A 14,711-nucleotide genomic window follows, 5' to 3' on the forward strand; every position below is an offset into this window, starting at 1 on the left:
AACCTACTCATTCTCTGCATGTTTTTCTAAGAGAAACTCATCACCTCTTTCTAAAACAAAAGTATATCCAATATATCTCAGAAGCAGGAGTCCCTTTTTCATTTATTATTTCCTCCCCCTTCTTAGAGAAGGGGCAAACATAGAAAGAGAAAAATGGTGGAAAGTGAGAAAATGAATGAAACAAAGAAGCTGAGCAAGAGCTATTTTGATGTTTTGGGAATTTGCTGTACTTCAGAAGTTGTTCTTGTTGAAAAAATTCTCAAGAATCTTGAAGGGGTTAAAGAGGTTTCAGTAATTGTCACAACAAAGACTGTCATTGTTATTCATGATTCTCTCCTCATTTCTCAGCAACAAATTGGTAAGAAAGATAGTTACACACCTTTATTACTACTCTCTCGGTTCTATTTTTACGTGATACTATTTTCTTTTTAGTATGTTCTGAAAAGAACGATACCTTTATGTACATAAAAGTAATTTCACTTTAAACTTCAAATTTTTTCCTGAATAATAGTATTGTTTTATAGTCACACAAAAATAGTATAAGTTTTCCTTAAGTTCTGTGGCTTGTTAAACAGGTTCACATAAAATAAAACGAACTGAAAAGAGAACCATTCTTCATCTTTTCTTAACTGACATTTCCTTTCTTTTTTGTAAGTTTATGTATTTAAGTAAAGTGATTTTTTCTTTTAAGAAATAGCCAAAAAAAAAAGGGAAGAGAAGAGACAAGAAGGGGGAGACAAATGGAATCAGAAACGGTTCAGATTTATTCATGTGATATATTGCTGGTAGTTGTTTCAAGCACTGTTCTTTCTGTTTGTTGGCATTTTCTAGAATTAGGTGTATATATTAACTTGGGAAAATCTTTAAAGTGGTTATTTTAGTTTTATTAGATTGCGTAACCAAGACGGAAAAAACATGAACTATTTTTCTTTTGACAATTCTAGTCAAGAACATGCACAAAAATTCTCTTTTAAAACGACTCTCCTAAAAATTCATTTGGTAGGGTTTAGATGAACCTATAATTACACGGAGACGGATTTATAGGGTAGTTTATGCGGCACATGAACCTATAGTCTCTCCGCCTAACTAAGTATTTTATGTATGTATTTTCTAGAATTCGTCTAATAGTATCTGTTAGGCACCCATGCTCCACAAAGGATGAATTGTGCGTTTGATTGAATATTGAGTTATTACTCAAAGGAATATGGATCAATTTCCACTTACTTTGTTTTCTCCTTTCTTTAGTGGTGTACCCATATTTTAGAAATCCTAACTCCGCCTCTGACTTACACACCGTATCCGCCCCAGCCCTCAGTAGGATAGAGTAGGTGAGGAGTATAGTCTATAATTAAGTTTTGGAATAAATTCTGAGATTCGATGGTCTACTTGAAATTGGTAATTACTACTATAAGAATAGTTATATATGATTTGGCCCCACAAATTACATAATTGTGGCAAGAAATCCAAGTTTCTTGTTGTTGATAATTTAGTGATGGAGGCGATCTCTGTTGAACTGTTAGAGAAAATATTTTGACTCATGTCGCTTTGCATCTACTTTGTGTTGAAGAGTAGTTGATAGGAACTAACAAAGTAATTGTAGTTTCCTTGTTTTTTTTCCCTTCTTTATGAATTACTCTACTTTATTTTCCCATTTATTTTTACCTCTGTTTCTTATGATCAGTTTTCAAGTGTGAAAAGATCATTTCTTTTCTTCATTTCTTGGGATTTTCCCTTTTTATTTAGTAGAGTCTCATTTCCACTTCAATTTTTGCATTTCTTGCACACCTAACAGTAGTGGTAGATAAATTGGACCTAGCCAACCAAAAGTAACTCTTATTTGCTAGTTTAATTGGTAAGATAACATTAAAAAATAGAATAAAAACCTATTATAATCAGTTAAATTGCATCGATAATTTATATATATATATATATATATATATATATATATATATATATATATATATATATATATATATATTGTTGTTATATATATATAACAACAATAACCCAGTAGAATTTCACTAGTGGGGTCTGGGAGGATAGAGTGTACGCAGACCTTGCCCCTACCCCAAAGGATGTAGAGAGGTTATTTCTGGGAGACCCTCGGCTCTGCTATATATACACATATATTACATTGTTTGTGCGTACATAACATAAATCCTTTATTTTTAATCAACAACAATTGTATTATCCATATAATTATTGTAGTTACCATCTTTCTTTTGTGGATGTAGTTAAAGCATTGAATCGAGCAAGACTAGAAGCAAGCATAAAAGTGAAAGGAGAGAAAAACTACCAAAAGAAATGGCCAAGTCCATTTGCAATTGGCAGTGGAATATTGCTTGGACTCTCATTTTTGAAGTACTTTTTTGCACCTTTTCAATGGTTAGCACTTGCAGCTGTTGCAGTTGGGATTCCTCCAATTATTTTTAGAGGTGTGGCTGCCGTGCGAAACCTTACTCTTGACATCAACATTCTTGTTTTAATAGCAGGTACTTTGCTTTTCCTTTTCTTACTTTTCAACTTTTTGGAAAGCAAAACGAGATACTCCCTACCGTTTCAATTTACGTGACACTATTTTAAATAGAAAAATTAAAAAAGAAATGAAGACTTTTAAAACTTATAGTCCGAAGTAAATCTTAGGCATTTGTGCTATAAGGTTAAAATAGTAATTTTAAAGTTAAAAAATTTAAGAAAGAAAGGAAGACTTCTAAAATTTGTGGCCAGAAATAAATCTTTGGGATTTGTGTTATAAATCATCTCACTAAGGCTAAAATAATAGTTTTAAAGTTAAATTACTTCTAAATATAAAAAGGTGATAGTTTTTTGGGAAAAGATAGAAAAGGAAAGTGTGCTATATAAATTGAGACAGGGAGAGTAATTTACCATAAGAATATTTGAAATTGATTTGGTTATAGAATTAATATGTGGTCCTACTTAGCTTTGTGATTGAGATTTGTCTATTGCTTTAATGTCTTAGCTAATTGGATACTTGTAATGTGTGCTTGAATCTTGATAATGCTTTGTGATTCATTATTTCATTAAAAAGCATGCACCATAGGGCATGCAATTAAATATTTTATTTAACAATGCACCTTTAACTAACCCACAAGATTGGAGTGGGAGGGATGATTCTTGGGTGTTAGATGCTAATATTGGACCACCCTAGTGACTTTAAATAATGAAAGCATGAAAAACAATTATTGGCTGCTTGATATACTTTGTGTTATAATATTTTCAGGTGACCTAGAACTACACAAATAAACTTCTTTTTCATATTGGAATAGGATGATTAATTCAGATTCAAGATGGAATTAGTGATTCTATCACAGATTATCTTTTGTTTAATTATATCAAACACGGAAAGAGGAAAAAAAAAAGGTGTATAAGAAATAGTGAGGAAACAGATTATAGTATGACATATATTATTGATACAAATTAATCAGCTCAATACAAAGGCTAGCATATATTTAACAATTAGTTAATAGACTTCTAGTGTTGTACCTATAGTTAAGATAATAAACACCACCAAAGGTTACAATATAATAGAGTAATAGGTACTCCTCTATTGTTATCCAGATATCTCGTGCTGCACTCTAATTATGGAGCGCTTTATCTTTTAAAGTAGAATTTTTTATGAGAACCCAAATTAGTAGATTTTAAAGTGAGTACCAGACACTAAATGGGGAAAAAAACTATATTTTGTAATTGTTGATTTACATGGCGTAGGTAAATAAAGGGGAATAGAAAAAAATCCTTGGAATAAAAGTTAATATGCCTTAATTTCAAATCAGAGGAGTATATTCCGTACTATTAATTTCGCTCTAATCGGGTCTTTCAAAAGATTAATAATGAAAGCTTTTATACTCACAAAAATATTACGACCGCAAAGCTTTTATCCTTTAAGCTTTTAAAATTATAAATTTTAAAAGATTTTTTTTAAACTTCATATCTAGTCAGACTGGAATACTTAATACCCCGTATTTAAAAATTCTTTTTTTTATTTCTTAAATTTTGTGTCAGGTAAAATTAGATGTGATAGGAAAAGGAATTTCAAACCTACACAAGATTTTGTCTAGCAAGGAAACTACAAAATTGCTTATGTAACTCGCAATATTTCAGAAATGGTTTCTAGGTGTAGAGCACCAAGAACGGAGCCCACATCATTAATGTGTAAATGTGTAACGTTTCACTCTTTTTTTTCCTCAAATAATTGCACAGAAAATGACTTTTCTGCATTCATGCCCCTTTTATAGAAGGTGACTTTGACTGGTATCAGATTTTCTTGTCATAGTATTAAGTAGTGATATCAGTCACGGCAAGGTTTAAAAATTGAGTTTATTAGTAACGTAAATAATTTTTAAATTATTATATTTAGTTAAAATATCATGCAACTTTTTATATCAAGTTTGATATGTTGACGTAACAAGAAAAAAAACAATAATTTATAAACTTGATTAAATTGCATTGATAATAAAATAAAATATTATTTGAAGATTAAAATCTCACAGTTAATTTTGCATCTAGCATAATAAAATATCCATCCTAGTTCCTTAATTATCATTTGATGCTGTGTTAGTTTCTTTTCAAATTTTTTAGAATTTATATCAAATACTATTACTTTTAAATTACTCGAACTAACAAGCAGACTATGTTTGATATTTTGCTAATTCAACAACATATGGTTACTACGGAAGGCATTTACTAGAAATACTCTGAGATGTTACTGTAATTGTTTTTTTTAAAAAAGAGAAAAAAAAGCTCCATGTGAAATTATTTATATTTTGTTATAGCATCAAGTGACCCCATTTTTTATCTCATAAATACATTGATCCCACATTTCTCTACTGTATCATCAATATCCTGAAAAATACGTCTAAACTACCTCTAAATTACTGAGATGTTTATTGGCAGTAGAATCTACAGATACAACAGATGCTCTAGTTCTAACTAATGTTTTCATTTGAATAAAAAGTATTAAGTGAGGAACCAAAAGATTTTGAAAGAATTTTTAGGGATACAAGTTTTGGCATTTAAATAATTCTAGTAATTGGACAAAGAAATGAATAGGCAATAGAAGAAGGAAACTTCCACTATTACTAAAAAAATTAGGGTGTGTTTGGTATGAAGTATAATGTTTTCCTTGGAAAAGGTTTTTTTTCCGAAATATGTTTTTGTGTTTGGGTAGTCAAAAATATTTTAAAAAATATATAATTTAGGCAAACACTATATAAGACGAAATAGGTAAGGGCTAGGGCGGGTGGTAGGTCGAGGTCTAGGGACAAGAGTGGCAGTTGCAATGTTAGGGGGTGGGGATGGGGCAGGAGGTGGGCACGGGGTGGGGGTAGGGGCCAGGGGTTGGGGTGGGTAGAGGGTGAGGAATAGGACGGGGAAAGTTGAGAAAGAGTTTTGGAAAATATTTTTTCTCTTTTAGATAGGGAAAATTTTATTCATTTTTTTTATGATGGTTCCGACCAAGGCTTAAGTAGATGGGAAAATTTACTTAGTGATTTTTGTTTCCGCTAGATTTCAACATGACACCTTATAGTTCTACGCCCGCTTCAGTTTGGTGCAGGAAAATTTTGTTGATAAAATTCAATCTTAAGCATTCATATATAAACAATAGAAGAGCTAATTCAGCAGTCCAGTTGATGTAGCTCAAGTAATGCAGTTCAACTAAATATGTATGGAAATGGTGAAAAGCACAAAGGTGACTTATCCTTAGGTACTTTATAGCTTTATCTTTTAAAAAATAGTAGCAAAATATGATTCCTTGAAGAAGAAAAGGTCACTCTGACTCTTTATTTCTATCTTTGTGATTTACCTGTTTGAATAAAATTGGCTAAGAAAGCTGTAAAATGGACTAGCAGGACAAGAATCTCAAGTTGGTGTTGCTTTACCATCTTTAGAGTGACAGCAATCAAAAATCCAAAAATTAATAAAGAAGAAGAAAAGAAAAGATGAGTGATTGGAAAGGGTAAAATGAATGAAGATAAGAAATTCAGTCCAAAATATTAAGCTAGCATTTGGACATAGATTTGGTTGAAACTTAAAAAAAAAAAAAAAAGAGTTTTTGAAGATTATATGAAAAATGATTTTTGAAAGTTGAAATTGTATTTGGGAAGTTTTGTGAAAACTTCAAAAATTACTCTAGAACTGTTTCTGGGATTTGAAGATTTTCTTTTCAACATGTGCCAAAAAATGATTTTAATCTGTAAACGAACAGATATTTGAGAATAAAACTTGAAAAAAGCACCCAAATTTTATGGCCAAACAAGAGCTTATTGTTTTGGCAAATTGAATTTGTTTCGAAATAGTTGACGATTAAGGAGAGACAAAGGGTAGTATAGACAAAAGGCTATTAGTATTTGTAATTGAGGCTATCAAATATCTTTTTGAAGCGATGTGCAAAAAACCTTAAAAAAGACGAATTATATGGATAAGAGGTAGTATTAAATTTTAGTGGAACTTAGTGCAATCATTTTACAAGGGCATAATGTTAAAGCTAGAAATGCTGATTCTTATAATAACTGGTTTTGTCATGTGCAGTGGCTGGATCAATTGCTTTACACGATTATTGGGAAGCTGGTACTATTGTCTTCTTATTCGCCATTGCAGAATGGCTAGAGTCAAGGGCAAGTCACAAGGTTTGTGAATTTTCGCCCCTATTTAATTTCCTTGCACAAGAAATGGCTAGTGTACATATACTTTCCTAGGATGACAGTAATGTGTGCTTTTTTTATTTATTGGGATTCCAAAAGTATGAACACCTAATTTGTCTCACGATACATATTTTCCACTTTGGCCAAACTGACTTTATCAATTTGTCTCTTGGATAACGCCACATCGAGCCTAAAACTGTTGGCACTACCATGTCAACTTGTGCTGTCTTATAGGGATTTGTCACATTTGTCTAGGGTGTTATATGGACCCCTTCTTCATAAGCTCGTTAGCACAAAAGCTTGCTAGTCATTCTACTTGACCTGCCTCATTAGTCCGCCCTACGCACGGGCGTCACAAACCACCCCATAGGAATTGACACTCACTTTGAATCATTGTTCCCTATCGTTTTATAATGTATTGTATCGTATTGTACCGTATCGTTTTATGAATACAATGTTTTGATAGATTGTATTGTTTGTTATTGTTAAATAATATTTTGTTGTTTGGTTTGACTGTATCGTACTGTACTGTAATTGATAAGTTTACTAAAATACCCTCAATTGTTTAAATATTAAATTTATCAAAATTATGTATAAAAATAATTTTAAAAAACAAAACAAAAGAAGGCAAAACACAATAAGGAAGCAGAACAAAGGAGCGAGACAGAAAAAGGCAAAACAAAGGAGCACAACTAATTAGAATTGAGTTACAAGCAAATTAGGAGAAAAAATAAAACAGGAGGCAACAAAACACCTTTAACATTGGTCTGGAAAAAAATAAAGTAGGTTATAAGTTGGAGATTTGGAGTTAAAATAGAAAAAAGATAAAGGGTAAAATAGAATTATGGAGTAATAAGTTAGGGCATAATTGGAAAGAAAAAATAGGAAACAATCCCACTACACCAAATCGGTTGTTTCAAAAAAAGGGGCTTTTCATTGTTCCGGAACAATGGATTTAACAATACAATACAACCAATTTTAATGAAACAATCAAAACAAACATTGTTTTGGGATAACAATACAATACAATACAACGAGGAACAACCATCCAAACAAGTTGTAAGTCTCCTCCCTGTGGTTTGCCCACGGACCTTACAGATTTGTCGCTTGGTAATGCCATATGAAGCCCGATAAGGTGCTTATCATGTGAACTTGTACTATGTATTATATAGAACTTCACATTCCTCTCCCTTTGCAATGTGCAATGTGCCTAAGATATCATATGCACCCTTTTTTCCAAATTTGCTAGTCTAGAAGCCTATTAGTTCTTACACTCTACTTGCCGCATTAACCACTCTCCATTATAGGCATCACCTTAATTTAAAAGAATTTGTTCTTAGAAGGCTCTAACTTAAACCAGAAAACAGTTCAGGCTGTCTTCTGTTCATTTACCTCAATAACAATATACAATGGAAAGGACTAAGATGCACCTCTCTTGTGGATTATGAGTGGATTAAATTTCATTCTGAAAATTAATTTACTTCACAGCTCTATTTGGAGCAAACAAAGATTAAATATGGTATTGGAATTTCGTCTCTTTGACATAAACGGCATAAGCCTATGCTTATCTTTTCTTACTTTTTAGCAATGCTAAATATTAGATCCTAAGTCCTAACTACAAGCTTTATAGCACACTGAAAATTACCAAAATATAGAGATGGCCAATGAAAGTTTTGTCTGCTAACATAACTCTGTGTCTTTATTTCCTCACTGATATTGTATATGGATAAGCACTCTGATAAATGAGAACATTTATGGTTATGTAGGCTACTGCTGCTATGTCATCACTGGTCAATATAGTCCCTCCAACAGCAGTTTTAGCTGAAAGTGGAGAAGTCGTAAATGTTGATGAAGTCAAGTTGAATAGCATTCTTGCTGTTAAAGCTGGTGAAACTATACCTATTGATGGAGTTGTAGTGGAAGGGGAATGTGACGTGGACGAGAAAACACTGACAGGCGAGTCGTTTCCAGTTTCTAAGCAAATAGATTCAACGGTCTGGGCTGGCACTACAAATCTAAATGGTAGTATAGTATTTCTTCATGTTTCATTTATTTAGTGCTGAAACTTCAAGTATTGTTTGTTAATGTTATTTTCTCAATTCTTCAGGCTATATCAGTGTTAAGACTACGGCTTTGGCTGAAGATTGTGCTGTGGCTAGGATGGCGCAGCTTGTCGAAGATGCTCAGAACAAGAAATCAAAAACCCAAAGATACATTGACAAGTGTGCTAAATATTATACACCAGGTTAGTGAATCTTATGTTGTACCACATCGAGTCAAAAAATGCACGTACCGTGTGAACTTGTTCTCTGTCTTATGAATCACGTCACTATCCTCTCCCTTTTCTATATGAGATTTCCCTAAGGTGTCATATGAACCCCTTCTTCGGAAGCTTGCCAGCATAGAAGTTTATCAGTCCTTTCACTTGACCCGCCCTCATCAGCCTGCCTGCAGTCATGGGCGTCGCACTACTATATTGCTCTTTCGTTTAAAACTTTTTATTTCTTATACTTCTCCTGCTCTTTGTGTATGTCTGATTTCGACTGGTGATGTTTTGCAGCTGTTGTGGCTATATCAGCTTCTTTGGCAATAGTTCCTACTGCATTAAGAGTTCACAATCGAAATGAGTGGTATCGCTTGGCTTTGGTCACATTGGTGAGTGCATGTCCGTGTGCACTCGTGCTATCTACACCAGTTGCCATGTGTTGTGCACTTTCAAAAGCAGCAACGTCCGGTCTTCTGTTTAAAGGAACAGAGTACCTTGAGACTCTAGCTAAAATCAAAATCATGGCTTTTGACAAAACAGGGACTATAACCAAAGGAGAATTTATGGTGACCGAGTTCAAGTCTCTGATTGATGGTCTTAGTCTCAATACACTGCTTTACTGGTAAAGGCTACCACTCATACATAATCTTTTATGTTGCCAAAGAGAATTCAAAATCTTAACTGATTATCTTTCACGGCGCATTTGATAGTGATATAACATGATTATTTTGTAGCATAGAGTCTGAAATGGCTCTCATGGTTCACAATAGAGCCAGAATAACATAGATACAAACGTCTGGTGTCTGATATTCAGGAACTTGGATGGAATATTTGGATCTTATACATTAAGGACACATAAAAATGCATGGTCATATGAATTTCAGTAACATATTCAATGTATCATAATCTAAAATTCTTCAAATATTCTTGATGCTACAAAACAAAACACGTGGGACACAGAGCAGAAGCCTTGTTTGGTGGTCAAAACCTTTCGTCCGGATATACTGAATTCTCTAGTGAATATCTTCAGGATTTCAAGCATTGAGAGCAAGTCAGGTCATCCGATGGCAGCCGCTCTGGTTGACTATGCGCAATCAAATTCTGTTGAGCCAAAGCCTGATAAAGTTGAGCAGTTTCAAAATTTTCCTGGTGAAGGGATATATGGAAGAATTGATGGAATGGAAATCTATGTCGGGAATAGGAAAATTTCTTCAAGAGCTGGATGTACTACAGGTAAACGGTTGAATCATTTCTTATGCTCATAATAGAGATAAAACACCAGAGTTATAATTATAAGTATGTGATTTCTCCAGTTAATTTTGCTGTTAAAATTTCCCTGGCATGTTTAGCACTAATGAGGTGGATGTTTAAATTTCAGTACCGGAAATAGAGGGTGATAGTTTCCAAGGAAAGTCTGTTGGATACATATTTTTGGGATCATCTCCAGCTGGAATTTTCAGTCTTTCTGATGTTTGTCGAATTGGTGTAAAAGAAGCAATGAGAGAACTGAAGCAGATGGGTATCAAAACCGCGATGCTTACGGGTGATTGTTATGCAGCTGCCAACCATGTGCAGGATCAGGTATATTAAAACACTTTGGATTGTTGTTTAGCCTTAAGAATTTTCACTGAACTCTTATTGCTTCCCTCTTCTATCATCAACATTTGTTAAATATTTCATCTAAATTTAGCGAACGCATTACCAAGTAAGTGCTTTGTCTTTACAGGGGTCAGAATGGGGCATAAAATACTTAATGTGATGTGAAGATAAAGGATTAAAGGTTGATCTGGATAAACCAAGTTATCGTCACAATTAATTTAGGAAATGCTTTATTCTTCTCCAATATTTGGACAATTTTCTGACTTAACGATGTACAATTTTTCGCATATGAAAGATACATCAGACGTACGTGTGACGCTTGATGTTTAGCATAGAGAGTCGAGATTATCATGATAATTTAAAGCTGAATCTGAATTTCAAGTATCTATTCCTGCATTGTAAGTTGAAACATTTTGCAGTTAGATGGAGCTTTGGATGAATTTCAAGCAGAACTCCTACCAGAGGACAAGGCAACAATCATTAAGGCTTTTCAGAAGGAAGCTCCAACAGCAATGATAGGCGACGGACTTAATGATGCTCCTGCATTAGCAACAGCTGACATTGGCATCTCAATGGGCATCTCTGGATCAGCTCTGGCAAAAGAAACAGGCCATGTTATACTAATGACAAATGACATCGGAAGAATACCGAAAGCTGCACGTCTTGCAAGAAGAGTTCGAAGGAAAATAATTGAGAATATGATTATGTCAGTCATTACAAAGGCCGCCATAGTTGCATTGGCAATAGCAGGTTATCCACTGGTTTGGGCTGCTGTCCTCGCGGATACTGGGACATGCTTGCTAGTGATTTTGAACAGCATGCTACTTCTACGAGGAGGCACACGTAGACATGGGAAAAAATGTTGTACATCTTCTACTTCTTCGCATGCTCACCACCACAAAGACAAAGCTTCTTGTTGCAAGTCGGAAAATGCTCCTCAGCAGTGTTGCTCTGATATTGAGTCACAAAAGAAATGTACAAGTCAATCATGCTTGTCCGAGGTGTGTGTTCCAAGATGTCAACCTGTATCCTCAGGATCAAAGTCATGCGGAAGTAATCAGTGCCCAGACTCTGTTGAAAATAGTGGTTTTCATTCTCATCCCCATCCTCAATGCTGCTCGTCGAAGATTGCTGCTAAAGCATGCCAATCTGCAGTTTCAGGATCAAAGTCATGCGGAAGTAATCAGTGCCCAGACTCCGTTGAAAATAGTGGTTTTCATTCTCATCCCCATCCTCAATGCTGCTTGCCAAAGGTGGCTGCTAAAGCAGGCCAATCTGCACTTTCAGAATCAAAGTCATGTGGAAATAACAATTGCTCAGACTCCATTCACAAGAGTAGTTGTCATTCTTTAACAAACTCTCTAGTATGTTCTTCCAAGATGTCTGCTCCACAATGTCATTCTGCCACTTCAAGCGCCAAATCATGTGGAAGTACCAAGTGCTCCAACTTCAGTGACAAAAAATGTTGTCAGTCCGACAAAGTTCCTCAAACGTGTTGTACCAAGAAGTCTGCTCCTGGATGCCAATCTGTAGTTTCTGGGTCTAAATCATGTGGAGATAGCAAGTGTTCGGACTCGAGAGACAATACTAGCCATCACTCGCATCCCGATCATCAAATATGCACGTCTAAGTTGTGTGCTCCACAAAGCCAATCTGCAACTTCAAGCTCCAGGACATGTGGAAATACAAAGTGCTCGGACACCAATAGCAAGAATTCTTGTTATTCACATACCAACTCTGAATCATGCTCTTCAAAGATGTCTGGTCCATCATGCAAAACTGCTAATTCAGGTATGGCCAGATTCCTCTTCTTGTTAATAACCCTCCGAACCAAACTATAGGATCCAAAGTATTATTTGGCCTTCTGTCGGAGGATATAATGGTTAGTTAAACCTGAAATCACGTAGTCTATGAATTGCAAATCTCTAGCATCGTGACAAAATTCTTAGATCATATACAACTCTGAAAATATAGGCTGTCACAGACCCTTCTTCATGCTGCATTAGAGGAGAGCAGCCAATTTTTTATTCATGATTTGAAACAAATAAAGTTTTTCTTGAGGTGAATGGAGAGACAATGAGAATCATTTGCTGAGTAGGTTTGAGATTTTCAGGTTCAAGGTCATGCGGAAGTAAGAAGTGCCTAGACTCTGCAACCGAGAACAGTTTTCATTCACCACTTACTAATCCACTCTGTGGGGAAAAGCTTTTGGAGCAGAAAAGCTTGGATTTAGTCCGAAAAGATAAGGAATCAAGTCATGATCTTAGTCATGGCTGCTCTGACAAGGAACATGATCATCCAAATGTAGACAAGGCATATGATAGGTGTGCCTTACAAGAATGTTGTTATTCGGTTCAAGGCAACAAAACTGATGTATCAGAAACTGGAATCCAGGAAACTGCTCATTGTGACAGCACCAATCAAACATGCCAAACTGCAATTTCAGGTAGGCACTACCAAATCATATGATCCAAAGTGTTACTCCACCTTCACTCCTACAATAAACGTTCGATCAAACTTCATAAGAAGATAGCATATGCATCACAAATCTCTAAAAAGTGATGGATAATGTTACTCACCAACTAGTTTGAGATAGAAGTTTAGCTGATTGTTATGTGTCGTTAACTATAAAAAACTACTGGTTAATTAGGGCTGATATTTTCAGGATCAATGACATGCGGAAATAATAAGAGCCTCGACTCTCTAAGCATCCATGGTTGTCATTCGCATGATAATCCACTCCACAAGGAAAACAACTTGGAGCAGAAAAGCTTGGATGTTGTTGGAGAAGGTATAAAATCACCTCATGCTGTCGGTCATGGCTGTTCGGACAAGGAACACGAGCACTCACATCCAGAAAAGGCGTATGACAGTTGTGCAGCAGATGATTGTTGTTTTTCAGTTCAAGTCCATGACATTGCCGACGTATCAAAAAGTGAAATTCAAGAAACTGCTCATTGTGACAGCACAAAACAGAGCATTGTCATCCCCAGCAGCTGCAAACATGAACCAAAAGATCAGGTAAATCACTGTGGATTTCACTCTAAAAATATTCCAACTGATGAAGAACTAGCCAAGCTGGTTAGAAGATGCTGCAAATACAAACCATGCCACGACGTCCGTTCTGGCTGCAGGAAGCATGCTGCAGAATGTGGTCCAACCGTTGGATCAACCATCAATATCTTACGGGACAACCATCATCATCATCTAGACTGCAGTGGCCGTAAGGTTTGTTCGCCGTTGGAGAAGAGACATATTGGTGGATGCTGTGACAGCTTCAGAAAAGAATGTTGTGCTAAGAACAATCTCCTTGGAGCAAGTTTTGGAGGAGGTTTATCAGAAATTGTCATAGAGTAGATGCAAGCTGAAGTGTACATATGTTGTGAACTTCCTACCTATTTTATCTTCAAGAAGTTGAGCTGCTAATTTGAACAAAGCTTTTGCAATGGCTTGTATATTTATCCTAAAAAATGGCTTGTGTATTATTGAGTTTTCACAAAGTTGAACACATCAATGTGATTTGCATGAAAAAATCAGCTCACATTGAAGGCCAACTATGCTTTTTTATAAACAGTTAACTCCATTAAGCCTATACGAGTAGTGAAGAAGTCTATAGAACCTAGTTTGAGCATGTAAATTAAAAAGTTAAGGATTCTGCCATGATTAGACCTCTCATCAAGTCATTGTGAAATAAATGACCTTAAAAATCAATTAGCTAGCATGAAATTTGGGATCATATGTACAAATAGTTGATCAAGAATTCATCATCAAAAACTTTACGAAACCAGAAAAACTTTCCCCTTTATTCCCATCTTTATAATCCATTAACCGACAATTATCATTTGCAATCTATTATGTAAACGACATGTAAGTCCTTTTTTTTGGCTAGATCTTGGGTAACTCTATTGGTACAAACTGAAAAGCTCGTTCAATAATAATTAATAATACTAGTGAGTAAACTATAAAAGAGTCTTGCTTGATATAATATAACTGAACGAGTTAGTTATTTTTTCCTGTTCAAATTGCCTAGATATGCAAGTGTTTCTTTTTTCTTTTTAAGTTGTAGACTGTAATCCTGATTATATGCCTCGTATTCTGATTGAATACGTTCTAATACTTTTATTTTATTTCTATTGTAATTCTCGAAAGAAACATACACTGGAAAAGCACTCCGGAGAGCCTCC

The 14,711-nt window shown here is 34.9% G+C and overlaps 1 protein-coding gene across 3 annotated transcripts; it reads left to right on the forward strand.

The window, feature by feature from the left end:
* On the forward strand, positions 1 to 14,119 carry LOC109227153 (cadmium/zinc-transporting ATPase HMA2-like). 3 transcript variants are annotated; one of them, XM_019392200.1, is made up of 12 exons: positions 3 to 358; positions 2,235 to 2,492; positions 6,550 to 6,647; positions 8,429 to 8,684; positions 8,770 to 8,907; positions 9,223 to 9,550; positions 9,959 to 10,161; positions 10,307 to 10,509; positions 10,947 to 11,562; positions 11,689 to 12,318; positions 12,641 to 12,973; positions 13,193 to 14,119. In XM_019392200.1, exons 1-12 carry the CDS (start codon positions 154 to 156, stop codon positions 13,882 to 13,884), a joined length of 3,960 nt encoding a protein of 1,319 aa, XP_019247745.1. In that variant the 5' UTR covers positions 3 to 153; the 3' UTR covers positions 13,885 to 14,119. The 3 variants fall into 3 exon arrangements, with proteins under 3 accessions (XP_019247746.1, XP_019247745.1, XP_019247744.1); XM_019392199.1 differs by having other exon boundaries at positions 10,947 to 12,318; XM_019392201.1 differs by lacking the exons at positions 10,947 to 11,562; positions 11,689 to 12,318; positions 12,641 to 12,973; positions 13,193 to 14,119 and adding an exon at positions 10,655 to 10,911 and having other exon boundaries at positions 1 to 358.

Source organism: Nicotiana attenuata, chromosome 6 (assembly GCF_001879085.1).
Source record: "Nicotiana attenuata strain UT chromosome 6, NIATTr2, whole genome shotgun sequence".
Classification (NCBI taxonomy): domain Eukaryota; kingdom Viridiplantae; phylum Streptophyta; class Magnoliopsida; order Solanales; family Solanaceae; genus Nicotiana; species Nicotiana attenuata.

Excerpts from the sequence above, each read along its gene's own strand:
- LOC109227153 (XM_019392199.1), top strand. The coding sequence starts at position 154 with ATGGTGGAAAGTGAGAAAATGAATGAAACAAAGAAGCTGAGCAAGAGC. Across the intron at positions 8,685-8,769 it reads TGGCACTACAAATCTAAATG|GCTATATCAGTGTTAAGACT; the intron begins GTAGTATAGTAT and ends TCAATTCTTCAG. Across the intron at positions 10,162-10,306 it reads AAGAGCTGGATGTACTACAG|TACCGGAAATAGAGGGTGAT; the intron begins GTAAACGGTTGA and ends TTTAAATTTCAG.